Here is a 26948-nt window from a genome sequence, read left to right on the forward strand (position 1 = left end):
CTTATAAATAGACATTTGGGAGTTGAAGATACCAAAATCTTAAAAAAGTCCTTTTCTATGTGTATCATTAGAACTTGAACTGGTACTGGCCACAGTACAGAACGGGTATTTTGATAGAGGTATATGTAATAACTCTTAAACATAGAAAATGAGAAATTTTTTTTTCCCTATAGAATATACAGATGTCTTTCAATAAGGAACATGAAGGAAATGCATATTTGAGGTCTGAAATAGTATCTCTTCATGAAGCATCAGAAAAAGCACAGGTAAATCTTCCCATTTCTCTAATGTTTAGACGGTAATTTTGTTCAATTAAGTAACCAAGAATAATCCTGGTTACATAAATTCATACCATTGCCATCATCTAAAATTTTTATTTCCTTAAGATTTGTTTCATTTATGAAGCATCATCAGATTAACTCCAATTCCCATCTCTAAATTCCTGTGATACATAGGTATCTGAGATACACTGTTACGTCATTCACTAGTCTATACTTTGTGTGCTAATTTACTCATTAAATATATACCTTTTATTTCCCCCGTTGAACTTCTAAGCAGTTCAGTGCCAAGGGCTATGTCTTATTCTTTCTTTGTGTCTTCTTTGTCAAAGCACAGTAAGAACCTAATAAATAATTGCTGATATTGGAGGTGTATGAAATCATTTAATGTGGAATGGTGGTCCCCAAATTCAGCTAATGTTTTGTGTATATGCATGTGTATAGAGAGGAGTCACCACCTATACAGGAAACCGTGTTATTTCTCATAGGGCTCAATGAAATAGTGTTGATCAGTTGAAAGAACTTTTTGTTAGTACAATTTGATGTTTCAGTGTTAGGATCATAGTGTTGCTATGCTCTTTATGATAAAGAAAATACAAAATGTGTCCTTTCGTAAAAGTGTTAACAGTAACTACTAATGAGTTCAGTCACAAAGTCATCTCTGACTCTTTGTGACCCCATGGACTGCAGCACCCCAGGCTTCCCTGTCCTTCACTATCTCCTGTAAACTTGCTCAAACTCATGTCCGTTGAGTCAGTGATGCCATTCAACCATCTCATCCTCTGGCATCCCCTTTTTCTCCTGCCCTCAATCTTTCCCAGCATCAGGGTCGTTTCCAATGAGTGGGCTCTTTCCACCAGGTGGCCACAATATTGGAGCTTCAGCCTCAGCATCAGTCCTTCCAGTGACTATTCAGGGCTGGTTTCCTTTAGGATTGACTGGTTTGATCTTGCTGTCCAAGGGACTGTCAAGAGTCTTCTTCAGAACCACAGTTTAAAACCATCAATTCTTAGGTGCTTAGCCTTCTTTATGCTCCAGCTCTCTATTACTACTCTTACTATAAATGATGGTTAAGATTTACCCAACCCATACTGTACACTATGTTACTAACAAATTGTAGTTCTCTCAATAGCACTACTACAGAAACTTTTTTCTCATTTTAAAGGTAAGAAAGGTGAAATACAGAGAGGTTTAATAATATAACTAATATGTGACACAGTTGGAATTTGAGCCCAGCAATCTAACTCTAAAGAATATTAGTTATTTCTTTTCAAAGAGCAACAGTTCTCCTCTGTCTCACCTCTCAAGTGTTCCTCAATGAATAGTTTGTATGTCTGGTTATAACTTTAAAATGTTCCTTAATGTATTTCTATCTACTTTGCTATACACACTACTTATGATGCTGTCCACATAGTCTTTCATCTGGCTCTCCTTTCTTGTTACTAATTTTTGAAGGTTTTTTCTATTAATTCTTCAGAGTTATTTGCCCAGTCCTTAAAGAACTTGTATATTAAAACATAAGATCCTTACCAAATATAGTTTTCAAAAATAACTGAGAATTAAGATAGATATTTTCCATAGGAATACAAATTTAAAAATACCAAAAGGAAAAAGAATTATAAACCAACTACATGTTTAATAGATATGTTGCACAAAAGACTTCTGTTTCATTTTGGAAGATTAATCCTGTGAAATGGTACAGTCATCTGTATTTTGCTTTTTTGAATACTGTAATTGGTGATGAAGGAGCTTAGCTATTTTGTGTTATCAGCTAAACAGTTCTAAAAACTCATCATCCAATTTTGGGAATGGATTTGTATAACATTGACCATGCATCTACATTGTAAATACCATTCTGTACATATCTTGCTCTGATTGACCAGCATGCAAAATGCAAAAGAACAAAAGACTGGTAAACTGCCAAATGCTTCAGTTGTTCTACCAAATCAACAAATTTTAATTTAGAATTATTTAGGATGGTGATTCCAAATATTTGAAAGTATTTTATAATTAAATATCCATTGGGTTAAATAAAGTTCACATATATGGTGAAATAATACTATGAAATACTATGTAATTGTTAAAAATAATGATGTGTAAGTAAAAAGAATTATTTATTGGAGAGATCTGTGATTTCCTATATATGTTGTCTTAGATTTTGAATGACCAGCTGACCAGAAAGTGTTCAGAATTGAGCAGCATGCTTCAGACTGTTAAAATGGAAAATACCAGAATCATTGCTGACCACCAAGCCATTCTGCAGGTATTTATTTTTATTTTTTTCACAATAGTAAAAGATGCTTATTAGTTCCGTAATCAATAGCCAGATAAAAAATGTAATAACAATTGCAAGCCATAATGGAATCATGATTAACCTAACAATATAAAATAATTACATACAATTTGGGGGAGTCAAGCAGGGTTATGTGCACATGTTTTCTTCCACCCAGTGTCCTTTGGTTAGTGCATTTAATCAATTTACATTGAAGGTAATTATCTATGTGTATGATCCTGTTACTATTTTCTCAATTGTTTGGGGCTTATTTTCTGTAGATCTTTTCCTTGTCTTGTGTTTCCTGCCTGGAGAAGTTCCTTTAGCATGTGTTGTAAAGCTAGCTTGGTAGCGCTGAATTCTCTTAACGTTTGCTTGTCTGGAAAGCTTTTGGTTTCTCCATCAAATCTGAGAGTCTTGCTGGGTGGAGTATCCTTGGTTGTACATTCTTCCTTTTCATGACTTTAAACATATTGTGGCATTCCTTTCTGGCTTGTAGGGTTCCTGTTGAGAAATCAGCTGATAATTTGATGGGTGTTCCCTTGTATGTTGTTTGTTGTTTTTCCCTTGTTATTTCTAATATTTTATCTTTGTCTTAAATTTTTGTCAGTTTGATTACTATGTGTCTTGGTATGTTCCTCCCTGTGTTTATCCTGATGGGGACTCTCTGTGCTTCCTGGACTTGATTGACTATTTCCTTTCACATGTTAGGAAAGATTTTAGCTGTTTTTGCTTCAAGTATTTTCTCATGTCTTTTCTCTCTCTGTTGGTGATAGACAGCATTTTATGTTGTCCCAGAGGTCTCTTAGGCTGTCTTCCTTTTTTTTTTTTTTTTTCATTCTTTTTTCTATATTGTGTTCTGCAGCACTGATTTCCACCATTCTATCCTCCAAGTCATTTATCCATTCTTCTGCCTGTTATTCTGCTATTGATTCCGTCTAGTATGTTTTCATCTCTGTTTGTCTGTTCTTTAGTTCTTTTAGGTCTTTACTGAACATTTCTTGCATCTTCTCCATTGTTTTCCTGATATCCTAGATCATCATCACTATCATTGTTCTCAATTGTTTTTCTGGAAGGTTGCCTATCTCCATTTTATTTATTTGTTTTTTCTGCCATTTTATCTTGTCCCTTCATCTGGAACGGAACTTTCTGCTTTTCATCCTGATTAACTTTCTGTAATACGAATTTTGTTCTACCTGATGTGGGCTTGTGGTTCTTCTTGCTTCTTCAGTCTGCCCTCTGATGGAGGAGGCTAAGAGGCTTGTTAAGCTTGATGATAGGAGGGACTGCGTCTTGCTCTGGTGAGCAGGGCCATGCTCAGTTCAGTTCAGTCGCTCAGTCATATCCAACTCTTTGTGACCCCATGCAGCACACCAGGCGTCCCTGTCCATCACCAACTCCTGGAGCTTATTCAAACTCATGTCCATTGAGTTGGTGATGCCATCCAACCATCTCATCCTCTGTTGTCCCCTTCTCCTCCCACCTTCAATCTTTCCCGGCATCAGGGTCTTTTCCAATGAGTCAATTCTTCACATCAGGTGGCCAAAGTAGTGAAGTTTCAGCATCAGGGCTTCCAATGAATATTCAGGACTGATTTCCTTTAAGATTGACTGGTTGGATCTCCTTGCAGTCCAAGGGACTCTCAAGAGTCTTCTCGAACACCACAGTTCAAAAGCATCAATTCTTTCGGTGCTCAGCTCTCTATATAGTCCAACTCTCACATCCATACATGACCACTGGAAAAAACATAGCTTTGACTAGATGGACCTTTGTCGGCAATGTAATGTCTCTGCTTTTTACTATTGCTGCTTAGGTTGGTCATAACTTTCCTTCCAAGGAGCAAGCATCTTTTAATTTCATGGCTGCAGTCACCATCTGCAGTGATTTTTGGAGCCCCCAAAAATAAACTCACTGTTTCCACATGTATTTGCGGTGAAGTCATGGGACCGAATGCCATGATCTTAGTCTTCTGAATATTGAGTTTTAAGCCGTCTTTTTCCACTCTCCTCTTTCGCTTTCATCAAGAGGCTCTTTAGTTCTTCGCTTTCTGCCGTAAGGGTGGTGTCTCTGAGGTTATTGACATTTCTCACGGCAATCTTGATTCCCACTTGTGCTTCATCCAGGCAAGCATTTCATGTGATATACTCTGCAGGGTGTATAAATAAGCAGGGTGACAGTATACAACCTTGACATATTCCTTTCCCAGTTGGAACCAGTCTGTTGTTCCATGTCCAGTTCTAACTGTTGCTTCTTGACTTTCACACAGATTTCTCAGGAGGCAGGTCAGGTGGTCTGGTATTCCCATCTCTTTCAGAATTTTCCACCATTTGTTGTGATCCACACAGTTAAAGGCTTTGGTGTAGTCAATAAAGGCAGAAGTAGATGTTTTTCTGGAACTCTCTTGCTTTTTCCATGATCCAGCAGTTGTTGGCAATTTGATCTCTGGTTCCTCTGCCTTTTCTAAAACCAGCTTGAACATCTGGAAGTTCACGGTTCATGTACTGTTGAAGCCTGGCTTGGAGGATTTTCAGCATTACTTTAGTAGCGTGTGAGATGAGTACAATTGTGTGGTAGTTTGAGCGTTCTTTGGCATTGCCTTTCTTTGGGATTGGAATGAAAACTGACCTTTTCCAGTCCCATGGCCACTGCTGAGTTTTCCAAATTTGCTGGCATATTGAGTGCAGCCCTTTCACAGCATCATCTTTTAGGATTTGAAATAGCTCAACTGGAATTCCATTACTTGCACTAGCTTTGTTTGTAGTGATACTTCCTAAGACCCACTTGACTTTGCATTCCAGGATTTCTGGCTCTAGGTGAGTGATCACACCATCGTGGCTATCTAGGTCATGAAGATCCTTTTTGTATAGTTCTTCTGTGTATTTTTGCCACCTCTTCTTAGTATCTTCTGCTTCTGTTAGTTCCATACCATTTCTGTCCTTAATTGTGCCCATGTTTGCATGAAATGTTCCCTTGGTGTCTCTAATTTTCTTAAAGAGATCTCTAGTCTAAGCGTATTTTGCATCTAACAGATACTCAATAAATATTTTTCATTATTTCAAACATTGTGTGTTTACCCCATGTAAGTATTGTTATGATACTAGATCTGGATAGAATTATGGTAGTGAACAAGACAAATCCCTACTTTCATGAAATTTACCACTTAGTAGACTGAATAATGTGACTTATATACATAACACTTTAATAAACATTTTAAAACCTTGGAATATGACACAAGTGAGATCCCGTTTTATCAAGTATGAAGGTGTGAGGATTTGCCTTGTAATCAATATTGTTCAAAACAATGTATTTTAAAGTATGTTTACAAAAGTAATTCTTAGCATGTACTATATTTACAAAAGCTTTATAAATTGTGGATAGAGGGAGTATGCATAAAAATGGTAAGCCAGAGAAAAATTAATTGTGCAAAACAGTTACAGACTTCTGCTCTCACAGTATCTGAGCACAGTTTCAGATACTGTCAAAAGAATTTAAACTGTGAAACATGATTGTCCTTGGAGAGTGGAATTATTTGGAAGAGGTGTGGAGGAGTTAGAGGTGGAAGAATTTTTTTACTTTATATACATTGATATTGTCTTACTTTTTAAAGTATAGTACCATGTTGAAATTTTAAATTACCAAAATATACCTAATATAGTTCTATATCTGAACATTTGTTCATGTTAGGAGTCATAAAATTTTGCAGCAAGCTAGGTAAATGATGCACCTTGATTGTTGGCGAGAAGAGCTGTAAAGTGATAAAATTGTGGTCAAGTCAGGGTAGGGACAAAGAGAAAGCTGGACATTAAGATAAATTCTTTCAAAAAGAGGTTTTATTTATATAAATTAGATTTTACTTTTGTAAGTATCAGTAGCTTTGATTAGTTATTTAGAATAATATCCTATCAAGTGACTTCTGGCATCTCAGCTTTTAATATTACTTCTAACAGGAGGAGCAGAAAATGATGACACAGACATTTCAAGAACAAAACTTACTGCTGGATGCAGCCCATGCCAGTATCACAAGTGAGCTACAGACTGTTCAGAATGAAAAAACACAACTCCAAATGCATCTGTAAGTAAATTGTAGGCAACTTTTGCATTTTTTGCTTTTGCACTTGTATTTCATATCTTTAATGCAAAAGTTTTGATTCTGCATTTGCTGGGCCAGCCACAAAAATAAAGACACTGCTTTCACGGAACTAATTTTGTTAGAACATTTTGGTAATTGCTCTCAGGCAGGAGATACGTTCTGTAAGAACATTTAGTCATAAAGAAGAGCTCTCATTTAGCTTTCATATCTCCTTGTTCTCTTCCTGCAGGGACCATTTAATCCTTGAGCATAACCAATGTATCCAGAAAGCACAAGAGGCTGAGAAGAGGGCAACAGTCCAGAAAGAGCTGCTAGAATCCACTATTGCAAGATTGCGAGGTGACCTGGAAGCATCAACGCAAGAGAAGAAGTCTCTGCTAGAGGAGAAAGACAGACTTCAGAAAGAGGTGTGTGGAGGCAGGTTTGTTACTTCCTGGTTGTGGGCGGTGGTCTTGTTTTAAAATTGTATTTTAAGTGCAAAAGACAAGAAAAGAAATACAACCCAGATGGAGTTTGTCTGAGTTACCCATGAAAGAAGTCTTTGGGTGGGTAATCTATGTCTTTTAGCCATGTGAGTAGTCTGTGCCAAATAGTACCCTTACATAGCATTAGTGAAAGTTAACTAACCATTCACACATCCTCATGTTAGTTAAGGGGTCAGATTTTAAAAATCAATTTTGCCCAGTGGGAGTGGGACAGTGTAGCAGAAACAGTGTAAGGGAAAACAGCCCTGTCTTCCTAGTTAGGAAGGAGCCAGCAGAGTCTGACATGCAGACGTGTCTTTCTAATTTCAGGGCTATTTGTGAAGTCTGCTCTGCCTCAGAGACTCCCTGAGTGGCCCCTTTTCTGAGAGGATGTGCTATCTCTGCAGTGTAGGTATTAACTCACATGCAGGGTGTGTCTGCTATAGTAGAGCCTGTCAACTGTTTTTAAAAGACTGGTTTCCTTTTTCCCCTCGCTTCTTGGGCAGGTTAATAAAACAGAGAAAGAAGTAGCAGAAGAAAAATGCAACTTGGAAAAAGAATTAGCTAAAAACAAGGTATTGCACGTTTTCTTTCTTTTTGTGTCATTATGTTTTATTTCCTTCTGTACTGCTGCCTGCTGTATCAGCTTATCTTAGTGAGGAGACAGGTTATATTGTTGAATAGCAAAATGTAGGGGGAGTAGAGAAGCTACGAAGCTGGATGCCCTCAGAGCACTTCAGTCACTTCAGCATAAGGCTGCTTCTGGGAAAGGTTTGCTTGTTGAGCATCTTGTGTTTGCCAGTGAGTCATCACTGCCTCTGACCCTAGTGTTCACCAAGCAGTTTAGCTAGGAAGACTCCCAAGACTGAGCTCATGGGCCTGTGGGAAGCAGAGGGATGATTGCTGACAGTGCTTTTCTTAAAAAATTAAATAAAGCTAATTTAGGCTTATTAGTTCTTGCAGTTTTGTGAGATACCTCTTTCTAGGTTCTATTAAGGTAGAATGGCCAGAGAAATGAATACAATCCTTATCGAAATAGAGCAAAAAAAAAGACCAAACAACTTTAAAACATTCCTATTTGCATTTCAGAATTTAAAGAGAGTAGGGATTATGTAGCGTTGTCATCTGGAGTATATCTGGAGCACCAGGGACTATTAGGCCGCCCTACTCAATAAAACTAGCAACAGGTGTCAGATACAGTCATCAAGCCTTGACTGTTCGGCTTCTGGCTCAACTAAATAGTATTCATGTTATCTACCATATATGTAAACTTTTTAAAAAACTAATTTTTATTTATCTTTGGCCATGCTGGGTCTTCATTGCTGTGCAGGCTTTTCTCAAGTTGTGGTTGAGTGGAGGCTACTCTCTAGCTGGGTGCATGGGCTTCCATTGCAGTGGCTTCTCTTACTGCAGAGCACAGGCTCTGGGCACACAGGCTTCGGTAGGTATGGTTCCCGAGCTCTACAGCACAGGTTCAGTAGTTGTGGAACACGGGCTTAGTTGCTCTGCAGTATGTGGGATCTTCACATATTGGAGACTGAACCTGTGTCTCCCACATTGGCAGGTGGATTCTTGACCACTGAGCCACCAGGGAAGACCTATCTATGTGAACTTTTAGTTTAAGAACTACAGAGAGAAAAAAAGCTAAATTCTGTACTGGAGCTCCAAGACAGTTCACCAAGCTGGCAATACCTTCTGTGGTTTACTCACTCATGTCCAGTGATTCGAAAACAGTCCACCCAAAAGGTCTTTAAATAAAGCTGACTTCCAGTGGCTGGGATTTTGCTGGTGTCAATGTGGCCTCAGTATGCTTTTTAAAATTTGGAAAACTGGTGGATACTGTTAATTAATTAATACTTTTTGCTTTAAAATTCTAGTAAATATTTCAGGCTGTGATGAATGGCTATTTATGATTACAACATAACATTATTATTTTGTTTGTCTGATTTCATTTGTCTTAATGTAGACTAAGTATATGTTCATGGGGCTGAAAGATATTATACTTGCTTGTTTGCTGTTGTTCAGCCAGCAAGTTGTGTCCAACTCTTCACAACTCCATGGCCTGCAGCACGCCAGGCTTCCCTGTCTCTCACCATTTCCTGGAGATTGCCCAAGTTCATGTCCATTGAATCGGTGATGCCATCCAACCATCTCATCCTCTGTGGTCCTATTCTCCTTCTGCCTTCAATCTTTCCCAGTATTAGAGTATTTTCCAATGAGTCAGCTGTTGGCATCAGGTGGCCAAAGTATTAGAGCTTCAGCATCAGTCCTTCCAAAGAATATTCAGGGTTGATTTCCTTTAAGATTGACTGGTTTGATCTCCTTGATGTCCAAAGGGACTCTTCAAGAGTCTTTTCCAGCACCACAGTTCAAGCCAGCTTTTTCACTCTCCTCCTTCACCCTAATCAAGAGGCTCATTAGTTTTCCTTCACTTTCTGTCATTAGAGTGGTATCATCCACATATCTGAGGTTGTTGATATTTCTCCCAGCAACCTTGATTCCCGCTTGTAACTCATCCAGCCTGTCATAACTTATATATGATGTGCTCCGTATATAAGTTAAATAGACAGGGTGACAATAAATAGCTTTGTTGTATTCGTTTCTCAATCCTGAACAAGTCAGTTGTTCCATATAGGGTTCTAGCTATTGCTTCTTGGCCCAATTACAGGTTTCAGGTAAGAGGCCTGGCGTGCTGCAATTCATGGGGTTGCAAAGAGTCGGACACAACTGAGCGACTGATCTGATCTGATCTGATAGGTCTTCATAGAACCATTCAACTTCAGCTTCTCCGCATTAGTGCTTGGGGCATCAACTGGGATTACTGTGATATTGAATGGCTTTCCTTGGAAATGCACAGAGATCATTCTGTCATTTTTAAGATTGCACCCAAGTACTGCATTTTGGACTCTTTTGTTGACTATGAGAGCTACTCCATTTCTTCTAAGAAATTCTTGCCCACAGTAGTAGATATAATGGTCTTTGAATTAAATTCGCCATTCAGGTCCATTTTAGTTCACTGATTGCTAAAATGTTGATGTTCACTCTTGCTGTCTCCTGTTTGACCACTTCTACTTTACCTTGATTTGTGGACTTAACATTCTAGGTTCCTATGCAATATTGTTCTTCACAGCATCAGACTTTACTTCTGTCACTCATCACATCCACAGCTGGGCGTTCTTTTCACTTTGTCTTCTTCTCTTCATTCTTTCTGAAGCTATTTTTCTCCAGTAGCATATTGGGCACCTACCAACCTGGGGAGTTCATCTTGCAGTGTCCTATCTTTTTCCCTTTTCATACTGTTCATGGGGTTCTCAAGGCAAGAATACTGAAGTGGTTTGCCATTCCGTTCTCCAGTGGACCACATTCTGTCAGACCTCTCCGCCATGACCTATCTGTCTCGGGTGGCCCTCCACGTCATGGCTCGTAGTTTCTTTGAGTTAGACAAGGCTGTGATCCATGTGATCAGTTTGGTTCATTTCAGTTCAGTTTAGTTGCTCAGTTATGTCCAGCTCTTAGCAACCCCATGGACTGCAGCACGCCAGCCCTCCCTGTCCATCACCAACTCCCAGAGTCTACTCAAACACTTGTCCATTGAGTCAGTGATGCCATCCAACCATCTCATCCTCTGTCATCCCCTTCTCCACCTGCCCTCGATCTTTCCCAGCATCAGGGTCTTTCCAAATGAGTCAGCTCTTCGCATCAGGTGGCCAAAGTATTGGAGTTTCAGCTTCAGCATCAGTCCTTCCAATGAACACCCAGGACTGATCTCCTTTAGGATGGACTGTTTGGATCTCCTTGCAGTCCAAGGGACTCTCAAGAGTCTTCTCCAACACCACAGTTCAAAAGTATCAATTCTTTGGTGCTCAGCTTTCTTTACAGTCCATCTCTCATATCCATATATGACTATTGAAAAAACCATAGCCATGACTAGAAGGCCCTTGTGGGCAAAGTAATGTCTCTGCTTTTTAATATGCTGCGTAGGTTGGTCATAACTTTCCTTCCAAGGAGGAAGTGTCTTTTTAATTTCATGGCTGCAGTCACCATCTACAGTGATTTTGGAGCCCAGAAAAATAAAGTCTGTCACTGTTTTCATTGTTTCCCCATCTATTTGCCATGAAGTGATGGGGCTGGATGCCATGATCTTAGTTTACTGAATGTTGAGCTGTAAGCCAACTTTTTCACTCTCCTCTTTCACTTTCATCAAGAGGTTCTTTAGTTCTTCTTCACTTTCTGCCATAAGGGTGGTGTCATCTGCATATCTGAGGTTATTGATATTTCTCCTGGCAATCTTGATTCCAGCTTGTGCTTCATCCAGCCCAGCGATTCTCTTGATGTACTCTGCATATAAGTTAAGTAAGCAGGGTGATAATATACAGCTTTGACGTACTCCTTTTCCTATTTGGAACCAGTCTGTTGTTCCATGTCCAGTTCTAACTGTTGCTTCCTGACCTGCATACAGATTTCTCAAGAGGCAGGTCAGGTGGTTTGATATATCCCCATCTCTTGAAGAATTTTCCAGTTTGTTGTAATCCACACAGTCAAAGGCATTGGCGTAGGCAAGAAAGCAGAAATAGATGTTTTTCTGGAACTCTCTTGCTTTTTTGGTGATCCAACGGGTGTTGACAATTTGATCTCTGGTTCCTCTGCCTTTTCTAAAACCAGCTTGAACATCTGGAAGTTCACAGTCCACGTATTGCTGAAGCCTGGCTTGGAGAATTTTGAGCATTACTTTGTTAACGTGTGAGATGAGTGCAATTGTGCTGTAGTTTGAACATTCTTTGGCATTGCCTTTCTTTGGGATTGGAATGAAAAGTGACCTTTTCCAGTCCCATGGCCACTGCTGAGTTTTCCGAAGTTGCTGGCATATTGAGTGCAGCACTCTCACAGCATCATCTTTTAGGATTTGAAATAGCTCAGCTGGAATTCCATCACCTCCACTTGCTTTGTTCATAGTGATGCTTCCTAAGACCCACTTGACTTTGCATTCCAGGATGTCTGGCTCTAGCTGAGTGATCACACCATCGTGATTATCTGGGTCATGAAGATGTTTTTTGTATAGTTCTTCTGTGTATTCTTGCCACCTCTTCTTAATGTCTTCTGCTTCTGTTAGGTCCATACCATTTCTGTCCTTTATTGAGCCCATGTTTGCATGAAATGTTCCCTTGGTATCTCTAATTTTCTTGAAGAGATCTCTAGTCTTTCCTTTTCTATTATTTTCTTCTATTTCTTTGTACTGATCACTGAGGAAAACTTTCTTACCTCCCCTTGCTATTCTTTGGAACTCTGCATTCAAATGGTATATCTTTACTCCTTTGCTTTTCACTTCTCTTCTTTTCTCAGCTTTTTATATGGCCTCCTCAGACAGCCATTTTGCTTTTTTGCATTTCTTTTTCTTGGGGATGGTCTTGCTCCCTGTCTACTGTATAATGTCACGAATCTCTGTCCATAGTTGATCAGGCACTCTGTCTATCAGATCTAGTCCCCTAAATCTGTTTCTCACTTCCACTGTATAATCATAAGGGATTTGATTTAGGTCATACCTGAATGGTCTAGTGGTTTTTCCCACTTCCTTCAATTTAAGTTTCATTAGTTTTCTGTGATTGTGGTTTTCATTCTATCTGCCCTCTGATGAATAAGGGTAAGAGGCTTATGGAAGCTTCTGGATGGGGGAGACTGACTGGGGGGGAAAGTGGATCTTGTTCTGGTGAGTGGGATCATGCTCAGTAAATCTTTAATCCAATTTTTTGTTGATGGATGTGGCTGTGTTCCCTCCCTGTTATTTGCCCTCAGGCAAAACTGGACCAGTGCCTCCACCAGAGACTCCTGGACCCTCACTGGCAAGTCTGGTTCAGTCTCCCACTGGCCACCAAAGTCAAATTTCCCGGGGGTTCTCAGTCCCTTTGCCGGATCCCCAGGTTGGGAAATCTGCTGTGGGTCCTAGAACTTTCTTAACAGTACAAGAATTTCCTTGGTGTAATTGTTCTGCATTTTGTGGGTCATCTGCTCAGCAGTTCTGTGGTGGAGCTAATGGCGACCTCCTCCAAGAGAGCTTATGCTACATGCTGCATTATACCAAATCCTCCTCAGACAACCACTTTGCCTTTTTGCATTTTTTTTCTTTGGGATGGTTTTGTTTGCTGCCTCCTGTACAATATTTCGGACCTCTGTCCATAGTTCTTCAGGTACTCCGTTTACTAGATCTAATCCTTTGAATGTATTCATCACCTCTGCTATATATTCATAAGAGATTTAAGTCATTCCTGGCTGGTCTACTGGTTTTCCCTGCTTTCTTTAGTTTAAGCCTGAATTTTGCAATGAGGAGCTGATCATCAGAGCCATAGTCAGCTCCAGGTCTTCTTTTTGCACACTGTATACAACTTCAACTCCATCTTTGGCTACAAAGAGTGTAATCAATCTGATTTTGGTATTGACTATTTGATGATGTCCATGTGTGAAGTGGTCTCTTTTGTTGAAAAAGGGTGCTTGCTATGGCCAGTACATTCTCTTGGCAGAATACTGTTACCTTTTGCCCTGCTTCCTTTTGTACTCCAAGGCCAAACTTGCCTGTTACTCCAGGTATATCTTGACTTCTTTTGTATTCCAGTCCCCATGATGAATCCCAAAGAAAGGCAATGCCAAAGAATGCTCAAACTACCGCACAGTTGCACTCATCTCACACACTAGCAAAGTAATGCTCAAAATTCTCCAAGCCTGGCTTTAACAGTACGTAAACCGTGAACTTCCATATGTTCAAGCTGGATTTAGAAAAGGCAGAGGCACCAGAGATCAGATTGCCAACATTAGTTGGATCATCAAAAAAGCAAGAGAGTTCCAGAAAAACATCTACTTCTGCTTTACTAACTACACTAATGCCTTTGACTGTGTGGATCACAACAAACTGGAAAATTCTTCAAGAAATGGGAATACGAGACCACCTGATCTGCCTCCTGAGAAATCTGTGTGAAGGTCAAGAAGCAACAGTTAGTACTAAACATGGAACAATGGACTGGTTCCTAACCAGGAAAGGAATACTTCAAGGCTGTATATTGTCACCCTGCTTATATAACTTACATGCAGAGTGCATCATGCAAAATGCTAGGCTAGATGAAGCACAAGCTGGAATCAAGATTTCCAGTAGAATTATCAATAACTTCAGATATGCAGATGACACCACCCTTATGGCAGAAAGCAAGAACTAAAGAGCCTTTTGATAAAAGTGAAAGACGAGAGTGAAAAAGTTGGCTTACAGCTCAACATTCAGTAAACTAAGATCATGGCATCTGGTGCCATCACTTCATTGCAAAATCTATGAGGAAACAATGGAAACAGTGAGAACTTTATTTTGGGGGGCTCCAAAATCACTGTAGATGGTGACTGCAGCCATGAAATTAAAAGACAGTTGCTCCTTGGAAGAAAAGCTATGACCAACCTACGCAGCATATTAAAAAGCAGAGACATTACATTGCCAACAAAGGTCTGTCTAGTCAAGGCTATGGTTTTTCCAGTAGTATTGTATGGATGTTAGAGATGGACTGTAAAGAAAGCTGAGTGCCGAATTATTGATGCTTTTGAACTGTGGTGTTGGAGAAGACTCTTGAGAGTCCCTTGGACTGCAAGGAGATCCACCCAGTCCATCCTGGAGGAAATCAGTCCTGAATATTCACTGGAAGGACTGATGTTGAAGCTGAAACTCCAATACTTTGGCCACCTGATGCGAAGAGCAGACTCATTTGAAAAGACCCTGATGCTGGGAAAGATTGAAGGCGGGAGGAGAAGGGGATGACAGAGGATGAGATGGTTGGATGGCATCACCGACTCAATGGACATGAGTTTGTGTAAACTCTGGGAGTTGGTGATGGGCATGGAGGCCTGGCGTGCTGCAGTCCATGGGGTCACAAAGAGACACGACTGAGCAACTGAACTAAACTGATATTCTTCATAGTGGCTATACCAATTTACATCACTACCAGTAGTGTAGGAGGGTCCCCTTTCCTCCACACTCTCTCCAGCCTTTATTGTTTGTAGACTTTGATGGTGGTCATTCTGACTGGTATGAGATGATATCTCATTTTTGATTTGCATTTCTCTAATTATTAGCCATGTTGAGCATTTTTTCATGTGCCCTTTAGCCATCTGAATGTGTTCTTTGAAGAAATGTCTGTTTAGGTTTTCTGCCCATTTTTTGATTAGATTGTTCTTTTGATATTGAGCCACGTGAGCTATTTGTAAATTTTGAGGACTAATCCCTTGTTAGCTGCATTGTTTGCAAATATTTTCTCCCATTCTCTGAGTTCTTTTCTTTCTGTTTATGGTTTCCTTTGCTATGCAAAAGGTTTTGAGTTTAATTAGGTCCCATTTGTCTATTTTTGTTTTTTTAATTTATTTTCATTGGAGGATAATTAGCTTCAATTACTCTAGACTTCCATGGTGGCTCAGACAGTAAAGTGTCTGCCTACAATGTGCAAGACCTGGGTTCAAACCCTGGATCCGGAAGATCTCCTGGAGAAGGAAATGGCAACCCACTCCAGTATTCTTGCCTGGAAAATCCCATGGACGGAGGAGCCTGGTAGGCTACAGTCCATGGGGTCGCAGAGAGTCGGACACGACTGAGCAACTTCACTTTCACTTTTCACTTTCATTCTATAAGATGGATTGAAAAAGATATTACTGCTATTTATGTCAAATAGTATTCTGCCTTTGTTTTTCTCTAAGAGTTTTCCAGTATCTGATCTTATATTTAGGTCTTTAACTCACTAAAAGTTAATTTTTGTATATGATGTTAGGTTATTGATATGAGATATTTTTCCTTTTTTAAATATGTTTGTACAGCTAAAGATATCCCTCTAAGCACCACTTTAACTGCATACCATACATTTTGTTTGTAATGTTTTCATTTTCATTTGTCTCAAAATATTCTTTAATTTCCTTTGTAATTTTTTCATTCCCAGTTGATTATTTAGAAATATGTTGTTGAAATTCCCATATGTGTGAATTTCCCAAATTTCCTTCTTTTATTGATTTAATTTTATTTCATTATGGTTGAAAAACATACTTTGTGTAATTTCAGTCCTTTCAAATTTATTGAGCTTTTTTATAGTTGTAACATGTTGGTATATCATAGAGAATGCATCATACACACTTGGGGAAAATGTGTATTCTGTTTTCTGGAGGAGTTCTAAAGATGTGTTAGGTTCAGTTGCTTTATAGTGTTGAAGTCATCAATTGTTTTTTCATTGATCTTCTAACTGTTCTATTATTGAAGTCTTTGTTACTGTTGAATTGTTGTTTCTCCTTTCAGTTCTGTCAATTTTTGCTTTATTGTTTTTGCTTCATTGGGGCTCTGTTAGACATGTGTTAATTAGAAATGTTATCTTCTTAATGGATTGGTCCCTTTTTAAATGTATAATGTCCTTTACCGCACAGATTTTTGTTTTAACGTCTACTTTGTCTAATGTTGGTATAGCCACACCATTTCTTTTCAGGTTACTATTTACATTGTATATCTTTTTCCATCCTTTTATTTCCAACCCATTTGTGGCTTTGAATCTAAATTGTGTCTCTTACGAACAGCGCATAGTTGTTTTTTTTTTAAAAAATTCCTTCTGCCTAGCAGTGTTTTGTAGTTGGAGTGTTTAATCCCTTTATATTTAACATAATTACCCATAAGGTAGGATTTACATCTGCCACTTTATTATTTTTTAATGTTTTATATGCTTTATTGTTCCTCTGTTTCTCCATTACTGCCTTCCTTTGTATTAAATACATATTTTTTGTGAACTGTTTTAATTCCCTTAATCTTTCTTTTAATGTGTATTTTTGATTTATAGGTAACAGAGTTACAAGCAAAAATAGCTGTGTGTTGTACTTACATGTTGCTACATTTGCTGGTACCCTTTATTTCTTTGTGTAGATTCCAGTTATCATCTAATGCCCTTTTATTTCATCTTGAAGAGCATACCTTAATATTTCTTGTAGGGTGATTTTTATAGCCTCACAGTCCAGACCCCATTAAAGAATGGACACTGGTAAATTACCCCACGCAATTTAAATTGAGATAGAGAGAATTGAAATCTTAGCAATATTGAATCTTCTCATACAGGAACACAATATATCTCTCCATTTTATTTAGGTTTTTGACTTAGAATACTGACAAGTCAAAAACCTAAATAAAATGGAGAGATATATTGTGTTCCTGTATGAGAAGGTTCAATATTGCTAAGATTTCAATTCTGTATTCTGTCAGTGTTCTATAATTTTCAGCATGTCAAATATTGAATTTTTTTTTTTTTTTAGATTTTTACCTAAAAATTTCATGGATTTTGATAATGTTATAAATGGAACTTTTAAGAAATAGAAATTTTCCAATTTCTTTTCTAATATATAGAAATGCAACTGATTTGACCTTGTGACCTTCAACCTTACTAAAACTCTTATTCGGGTACCTTTTGTGTAGATTTTTTTGGAATATAGAAAATCATGTCTACTGTAAGTAGGAACAGTTTTATTTCTCCCCAGTTTCTATGCCTTTTATTACTTTTTCTTACCTAATTGCACCAACTAAGCCCTCCTGTTTGATGTTAAATAGAAATGGCAAGAGCAAATATCCTTGCCTTTTTCCTAGTCTTAGGGGAAAACATTCAGTCTTCCACCAATATTGGTATTAGTTGTAGGTTTTTTATAGATATACTTTATCAGGTAGAGTTGATTCCCTTTTGTTTCTGGGTTACTAGGTTTTTATCATAAATTCATATGAATTTTGTGAAATGCTTTTATCTGTTAAGATGGTTATATGATTTTTCTTCTACAGTCTATTGATGTGAATTATACTAATTAATTTTGAATGTTGAACATACTTTGTATTACCAGGATAAACTTCACTTAGTCCTGATCTGTTATCCTTTTATGTATTGCCGGATTCATTTTGCTAATATTTTTTGGAGGATTTATTTTTACATCTGTATCTATATGCTTGAGTTAATATTTAAATAAGTACCAAGCACCAGAAGGACTTCTGGTAAGTGCACGCTATGCAGTTGGTTATAACCCACCTGCTAAAGACAGCTAGAAAAGCAGGGGAACGTGTTCATAAGATACCATTTATTTTATGGTTAAAAATGTCATTTTAAAAACAAGATAGTATTTTTGGATCTGCATAGATTTCTTTTCTCCCTTTGTTTTTCAAAGGTAGACATAAATGCATTAACCTGCAACGTGCAGACTCTAGAGGAAAAGAATAAACAACTGACAGATAAGATTGCTTCCCTAGAACTTGAGCAAGCATCTTCTGATTACCATTGGGTGGGTATAAAAAGGTCAGTCTAAAGTAGGAATTAATGACTAAAGAGTTTTGTACAAATCAGAAATTAGGAGATGGGTTTCTTCATTTGTTTGTATTTTGATAATTATCACAAGTCCTGAATAACTAAGCAGGCCAAGTATGTCAGAGAGCCCTACAGTATTCAGGCAATAGAAGATTTAAGAGAACGAGAATTGAAAGCAGCTGTTAAACATCTGCCTACACAGATGATCTGTAATGATGAAAAGTACCAGTATTTCTAACATTTTAAAATACTTTCTTTTCCATAAATTGTGAGAAAGAAACTTGTATTTTTTTCCCCCTGACAGTTCTATCTGTTGGGAAATTAGTAGTAAGTTAGGTTTCTTAAAGCTGTTTGACAAGGTCATTGCCTTACAAATAAATGAAAAAGAAAGTGAAAGTGAAGTCGCTCAGTTGTGTGTCACTCTTTGTGACCCCATGGACTGTAGCCCGCCAGGTTCCTCCATCCTTTGGACTCTCCAGGCAAGAATACTCGAGTAGGTTGCCACTTCCTTCTCCAGGGGATCTTCCCTACCCAGGGATTGAACCCAGGTCTCTCACATTGCAGGCAGACCTTTACCATCTGAGCTACCAGGGAAGTCATTACAAATAAACATTTAAGTCTTACAGCATCTCCAGGTGAAGGAGACTTAAAGAGATTGTTCTGTTAAACAGCTGGTAAGTTTTCTGTGTGCTTTTGAATACTTCAGTTCAGTTCAGTCTCTCAGTCGTGTTCGACTCTTTGCAACCCTATGAATCGCAGCACATCAGGCCTCCCTGTCCATCACCAACTCCCGGAGTTCACCCAAACTCATGTGCATCATGTTGGTGATGCCATCCAGCCATCTCATCCTCTGTCGTCTCCTTCTCCTCCTGCCCCCAATCCCTCCCAGCATCAGGGTCTTTTCCAATGAGTCAACTCTTGACATGAGGTGGCCAAAGTATTGGAGTTTCAGCCTCAGCATCAGTCCTTCCAATGAACACCCAGGACTGTCTCCTTTAGGATGGACTAGTTGGATCTCCTTGCAGTCCAAAGAATTATCTATTTCTTCTATAGTATGGAATTCAGCTTTCAGAATTCCAAAGAAGGTGTGAAGTCTGTCTTAATCTGAGCTAAATTCTTTCAAGCTCTGTCATAAGCTGCTCATTACTTCAACTATGAAAAATTACAGAAACTAAATCTAAATCCTGTTAGTTTTCATGTCCCTGGAACCAGACTATTTGTGTTTCAATTTTGGCTGTGACCTTAGGTGTGATCCTTAACCTTTCTGAACCTGAGTTTCTTAATCTGTCAAAATGGGGATAATACTATTATTAGGAGGTTGTTGAGATTAAGTAAGTTAATATATGTAAAGCATGTAGCACTTTGCTAACATTTATTGAATTCTTAGTATCTCAACTATCCCTAGAAAAAGCCTATTAAGTTCCTTTCGGAGCAACAGGGTGCATTAGCTCTAAATCCTTGAACTATCTTAGGCCAGCCCTCCCTCCCTCAAAATTAAAGATTCATCGTTGTCCTTTGCTAGTTGGCCAGACCTCAGCTGGGCTTATCTACCCACCAGGTTTGTGTCTGTCTCAGTGTCCATGGTTCTTCCATGCCTGTACTGCCAGGGAGCAGACCTGTGGCCTTATCCTTTTAGTGACTTTGACAGATCTTGTAGGTAACTTGGTCAGTGTTGATCCTTACCTGCTTACCACCTCTTGATTAAGGTCTTGCAGTAATTACCCATACCTCAAGTCCAGCTTACATGTCTCTGCATAGAATGTTCTCTAACCAGGCCTTGTTGCAGTTGGCTATAATGAGTCTTGAGGAAAGAGGTAGAGATACTACAACTTTTTTTTTTTTTAATCAGCAATATCATTAAACCTATTGCCATTCATTGCTGGCAGTATATTTTTGTTCTTTAAAAATTAACACTTAATCCTCAATAAAAACTACCCTCTAGCATAACCTCTTATTTTTAGAAATGTGCATATGAGTTTGTGTCTTATATGCCACACCATAGATTTAAATTCAGACCCAGTTTTAACCCATGGCTTCATTTACTGTGTGACCTGGACAGGTTCTTAACCTCTGTGGCCTTCAGTGCCAAGGGGATCTTCCCTGTGGAACTCCCCTGAGGGTTCCCACAGCCTACTGTGCATACTCGTTAAAACAGTTACTGTTACTTCATAAACTAGAAACTGACCTGTTTCATGCCTCTGCTTTCATGCCCTTATAATGTAAGAATAGTTAACTTATTTCTGTACTCCCTTGCCTAGCATAGTGCCCACACATAGGTGTTTAAGTAACCTTGGTTGGGTAGAACACAAAGAGGGCCATGTGTATCATGCCAGGCTGTGAGACTCAAATGTGATATTGTGAGTAAAGTGCCAGTCACAGGGCCAACATACAGTATCCTTTTATAAATATCATGCTCGTTTTCTTCCCTCACACTTCCTTATGTTAGGTTTATGTTTGCCATTTCAGCCTTTAGTGACAGCGTAATTTTTAAAAATTTTTATTGAAGTATAATTGATTTATAATGTTAATTTCTGCCATACAGTAAAGTGATTCAGTTTTATATGTATTCTTTTTCATATTCTTTTCCAAATTACGGTTTATGACAGAATATTGAATATAGTTCCCTGTGCTATACAGTAGGACCTTGTTGTTTATCCATCCTGTATATAATAGTGTGCATCAGCGAACCCCAAACTCCCACTCCATCCCTTGACAACCACAAGTCCTATGAATGACGGTGTAATTTAAGTCCATTACCACAGGCCATCATGAAGGGAACCACAGTGAGAAAAGATCCAAATGTGGGAAGTTTACTGTTTCTGGGTTCAAATTAAATGACTAGTCTCCCTACTTTTTGTTGGTATTTTAAACATACATTTTCAGATGGTAGCACCAGAAAGAAATAGACTTATTTCCATATACAACTAGGATTTTAATGACTTGAAATTAAACAATGTATTAAATATATTAGTTCTTAAAACTCGGATGACACTTAGTGTACACTTGTAAGGGTGACAGAATCGGTTCCATCTGCATGGGCCCATGTCATACTGGTTGTTAATAGAATAAAATTCTTACTTACCCATCTGCTGATAAAATAGCTTTGTTGTTGTTGTTCAGTCACTGAGTCATGTCTGTTTGTGACCCCATGAACTGCAGCACACCAGGCTTCCCTGTCCTTCACTGTCTCTCAAGAGTTTGCTCAACCTCATATCTGCTGAGTTGTTGATGCAACCAACTATCCCATTCTCTGTCACCCCTTTCCCCTCCTGCCCTCAGTCTTTCCCAGTATCAGGGTCTTTTCCAATGAGTCAGCTCTTCACATCAGGTGGCCAAAGTATTGGAGCTTTGGCTTCAGAATCAGTCCTTCCAATGAGTATTCAGGGCTGATTTCCCTTAGAATTGACTGGTTTGATCTCCTTGCTGTCCGAGGGACTCTCAAGAGTCTTCTCCAACACCACAGTTCAAAGGCATCACTTCTTTGGCATTCAGCCTTTTTTTATTGTCCAGCTCTTACATCCATACAAGACTATTGGAAAAACCACAGCTGTAACTGTACAGACCTTTGTCAGCCAAGTGATTTCTCTTCTTTTTAATATGCTGTCTAGGTTGGTCATAGCTTTTCTTCCAAGGAGCAAGTGTCTTTTAATTTCATGGCTGCAGTCACCATCTGCAGTGATTTTGGAGCTCAAGGAAATAGTCAGTCACTGTTTTCATTGTTTCCCCATCTATTTGCCATGAAGTGAGGGGACCAGATACCATGATCTTAGTTTTCTGAATGTTGAGTTTTAAGCCAACTTGTTCACTCTCCTCTTTCACTTTCATCAAGTGGCTGTTTAGTTCCTCTTTGCTTTCTGCCTTAAAGGTGGTGTTATCTGCGTATCTGAGGTTATTGATATTTCTCCCGGCAGTCTTGATTCCAGCTTGTGCTTCATCCAGCCTGGCATTTAGCATGATGTACTCTGCATATAAGTTAAATAAGCAGGGTGACAATATGCAGCCTTGACATACTCCTTTCCCAATTTTGAACCAGTCCGTGTTCGTGTCCAGTTCTAACTGTTGCTTCTTGACCTGCATGTAGGTTTCTTAGGAGACAGGTGAGTTGGTCTGCTATTCTCATCTCTTTAAGAATTTTCCACAGTTTTTTGTGATCCATACAATTAAAGGCTTTAGCATAGTCAATGAAGTAGAAGTAGATGTTTTTCTGGAATTCTCTTGCTTTTTCTGTGATCTAATGAATATTAGCAATTCATTCTGGTTCCTTGTATATTGCTAAGATTATTTAAACAAAGGATAGTTTGAGTTCAGTTCAGTTCAGTTGCTCAGTCGTGTCCGACTCTTTGCGACCCCATGAATCGCAGCACGCCAGGCCTCCCTGTCCATCACCAACTCCCGGAGTTCGCTCAGACTCACGTCCATCAAGTCGGTGATGCCATCCAGCCGTCTCATCCTCTGTCGTCCCCTTTTCCTCCTGCCCTCAATCCCTCCCAGCATCAGAGTCTTTTCCAATTGAGTTCAGCATTCCACAACTCAGAATCTGAGATATTTACTCATTTAAATGGTCTCTTTCTAATTTCTGGTGTCCCATCAATTTTCTTAAGTGTAGGGCCTGTTTAAATGATAATTTAAATTACTGCCTTAACATCTACCTTACGTTAGCAAAAAAGGAGGACATTATTTCCAAAGTTTATTTAAAATATTAATAGAATTGTTTATGCCTTTGCCTAAAAAAGGAAATTTTATTGAGGAAAATGTTTCCATTATTTAAAAAATTTGTATAAGAGACCCAGACTGTCCAAGTTCTTTTTAAAAAATAAAAGTCTTCAACATTCCAAGAACACATTTTTGAGTGTTCCTATGTGTAATAGCACAATTTTGGTTAAATCTAGCTCTTGATTTTTTATAAGCTTTATCTACACTTTGAAATACTTTGGGCACCTTTATTTATAGAACTTGGAACTGAATTTTAAATTTTAAATAGTTAAGCTTTTATTTCATTAGTTATATGGTATAGCTTTGTTTTTGTAGTGTTATCAGCCATCCTTGTAATATATTTTCTGCTGAAGACTTGATCAAAACATAGCCCCAAATGTTCATTTGTAGGATGATTTTACATTTTTTACATCATAGTTTCTAAACTGTTGTGTTAAAGGAGGACTGTCTTCCATAGACAAAAAAAATTAAAGTTATGATAATATATCATTACCAGCCTCCTGTTTATTGCTAGCAGTCTACATTTCTGTTAGGTTACTTTGAAACCGATAATTAATTGGTCTTAATGCTTTTAAAAAAAATTGCCTTGGTGGGAGCAACACACAGCAATTCAAAGTGAAACTTTAAAAAACTGAAAGTATGAATATGTATAAATAAGTATGAAATAAATATCTGATGTGACAGATGCCTGGATGGCCATACTAGTTAGTAACCCACTGATCTCTTATATTGGGTATACATTTTTGTATTGAATGTACATAATTTTATAGTAGAACTAGTCACTATAATTTTTCTGTCTTTTTTTTAAAATCTAGAATGTCTAAAATGGCTTAATTCTTCTAGTCAAGGCAACTACCAAGAAGACAGTGCTTCAGACTAATGTGATCTCTTGTATGCTATCATGAAAATATTTGAACAGAGGAAAAAATGAGTTACATGTTATATAGTAATCTAGTTTGGAATGTGTTTTTACTTTTATTTGGAAAATATTCACAATATTTAAGATGAAATAAAGTGCACCACAGATTGGCTGTGTTGCAGACAGTGAGGAACGTCTCTTGTGTAAATTAATATCCCAACATATACGTTTTTGTCTTTAAAACTTGCCTAAAGTTGAATGTAAATTCTTTGGCTTTAAATGCTAAAAAGGAGTCTTGTTCTGTTATTCACAGATTAAGCAAATATAAGCCAGAAATAATGATTTTGTCAGCATAGGATTTTTACCAACATTAACAAGAGTTTGAACTCAAAATTAATTGCAAATGATCCATAGTGCAGCTAGTTGGCCTATGTGATTAAGAATTTGTGTTCTTAGTCACATTTGCTTTTGTGTGTATTATCCCTACCATGAACTTATAAAGATGATTTTGACTTAATGGCAAATATCAGTATTTTCTGTTATTAAGATACAACAGTGAAACGGATTGTGGAAGGTGAAAATTTCCATCTTCAATCACTAGTTGTGTTCCTCAGGTATACCAGTAAGGTCCAAAATTTAATCAAGAGAATCTATTTTATACTTATTTCTTCTGACAAGGAGAGGAAAAAGGCATATGAAAAAAATAACTGTCATTATTAAAGGTTGTTTTAATGATTAAATATGTAATTTCATGAAATATAGAAGCTTCAGTAATGTTTGTCCTAGATAACATTGTGTTGAGTACTTTGTCAAACAATGTTTCCAACAAGCATTTCTTTTGCTTTTTCAGTTTTTTTTTTTTTTTCCTAACTGCCCTTTAACTATGGTAACTGAACTGTCTCCGGTTGTCCAAGTGGTTATGACCATTTTCTTAAGGGGCTACAGTTATCCCTCAGTATCCATGGAGGATTAGTTCCAGGACCCTCACAGATACCGAAATCTGTGGATACTGGAGTCTCTTATATAAAATGGTATATTTGCATATATTCTGGGTACATCCTTCCATATCCTTTATTTTTATTTTTATTTTTTTTTTAATTAATTTTATTCTATTCTCAAACTTTACATAATTGTATTAGTTCTGCCAAACATCAAAATGAATCCACCACGGGTATACATGTGTTCCCCATCCTGAACCCCCCTCCCTCCTCCCTCCCCACGCCAGTCTTCCATATCCTTTAAATCATCTCTAGATTGCATATAATACCTAGCACAATGTAATGCTATTGTAAGGAGTTGTCAGTTGCCCATATGTGGCAAATTCAAGTTTTGCTTTTTGAACTAGCTGGAAATTATTTTTTTTTCCTAAGTATTTTCCATCCACAGTTGGTTGAACTAGTGGGTATGGAACCCTATGGATACTGAGAGCTGACTGCATGTAATCCTCAAACTGCATATCTGTAACCACTAATAAAACCATCCACATCTGGCTTAGATTGCAACTACAAAGGGATAATTTATGTAACAAAAATAGAGTTAGGAAACAAAAACAAACTCTGTGACTCTTCAGGCACTCATACTTCCAGTTAGAAGTTTCCCTATGTGTTGCTGGGCTTTCTGGGTAGCTCAAACAGTAAAGAATTTCTGCCTGCAATGTGGGAGACCTGGGTTTGATCCCTGGGTCAGGAAGATCCCCTGGAGAAGGACATGGCAACCCACTCCAGTATTCTTGTCTGGAGAATTCCACAGACAGAGGAACCTGGTGGACTGCAGTCCATGGGGCTGCAAAGAGTTGAACACAACTGAGTGACTAACACACACATATGTGTTGCATATTACACTATGATCAGCTGTCTAAAGAAGGACAAAGATGTAGCAGTAGCAAATAAATATGAATCCTGGATTCATTACTGTAGAAATAGTAAGGGTATAAATGCTTGTTTAAGAAGAAAAATAATTATTCATTCTATGTCTAGAGATACTGATACCTATGTTTGTTTTATTAGCTTGCCCAACAACAGGTGGAAAACGTCTTGGGAAAAATTACTGACAGTAAAAATAAACTGGCCTATGAAAAGGGAAAACTTCAGGTATGAGATTTCATTTTCTGATTTTTTTTCTCATTTTCTAACGCCAATTATGAAGCTAAATATTGCTGGACTTTGAAGAGGACCTAGCTCAGTCATTTACCAGTTCTGTAATATTGGACAAGTTTTTAAACCTCCATAAGCTTGGTCCCTTATTCACATCCAGCTGACCTCTATTTACACGCTTGTAATATAATGCTGAAACCTAAAAGTGTGATCCCAAGGTTCATTCTGTAACAGTATGAAACTTTATTATAATTATTTTATGCATAGTCATTAGCTGCCAATATAGAAAGCCTATGTTCTCTCTCTTTTTATTGAAGTTTTGTTGATTTCCAATATTATGTTAGCTTTGAGTATACAGCAGTGATTCAGTATTTTTGTAGATAATACTCTAAAGTTATTATAAAATATTAGCAATATTTCCTGTGCTGAACAACAGATTCTTATAGCTTATTTTATCCATGATAGTTTGTACCTCTTAATCCCTCACCCCTGTCTTGCCCCTCCTACCATCCCTCTCCCCAGTGAAAACCACTAGTTTATTCTCTGTATTTAGTGGTCTGTCTCTGTTTTGTTATTTTCATTCCTTTGAATAAGTGCTAACATACAATTCTTTGTCTAACTTATTTCACTAAGTACAGTATCTTTCAAGTCCATCCATGCTATTGCAATGGCAAGATCTCGTTCTTTTTTATGACTAATATCCTGCTCTGTGTGTGTGTGTGTGTGTCTGTATGTATGCCGTATCTTGATGCAATTGTCTGTTGATCGGCCTTTAGGTTGCTTCCATATCTTGGCTATTGTAAATAGTGCTGCTATGAACACTGCCTGTGTCTTTTTGAATTAGTATTGTCTTTTTCT

General features: G+C 38.0%; 1 protein-coding gene across 4 annotated transcripts in view; it reads left to right on the forward strand.

The window, feature by feature from the left end:
• Window positions 1-26948, forward strand: part of CCDC150 (coiled-coil domain containing 150) — an 86122-nt gene that overhangs the window by 20132 nt on the left and 39042 nt on the right. For 3 of the 4 annotated variants that reach the window (XM_024981182.2, XM_059878688.1, XM_059878684.1), the window contains exons 9-15: window positions 174-266; window positions 2434-2541; window positions 6498-6622; window positions 6870-7047; window positions 7611-7679; window positions 18289-18402; window positions 26004-26087. In XM_024981182.2, coding sequence (XP_024836950.1) covers window positions 174-266; window positions 2434-2541; window positions 6498-6622; window positions 6870-7047; window positions 7611-7679; window positions 18289-18402; window positions 26004-26087 — 771 coding nt within the window. The remainder of the gene's footprint in view (window positions 1-173; window positions 267-2433; window positions 2542-6497; window positions 6623-6869; window positions 7048-7610; window positions 7680-18288; window positions 18403-26003; window positions 26088-26948) is intronic. The other variant, XM_059878691.1, reaches the window with a different exon arrangement.

Source organism: Bos taurus, chromosome 2, assembly GCF_002263795.3.
Source record: "Bos taurus isolate L1 Dominette 01449 registration number 42190680 breed Hereford chromosome 2, ARS-UCD2.0, whole genome shotgun sequence".
NCBI classification, from domain to species: Eukaryota; Metazoa; Chordata; class Mammalia; order Artiodactyla; family Bovidae; genus Bos; species Bos taurus.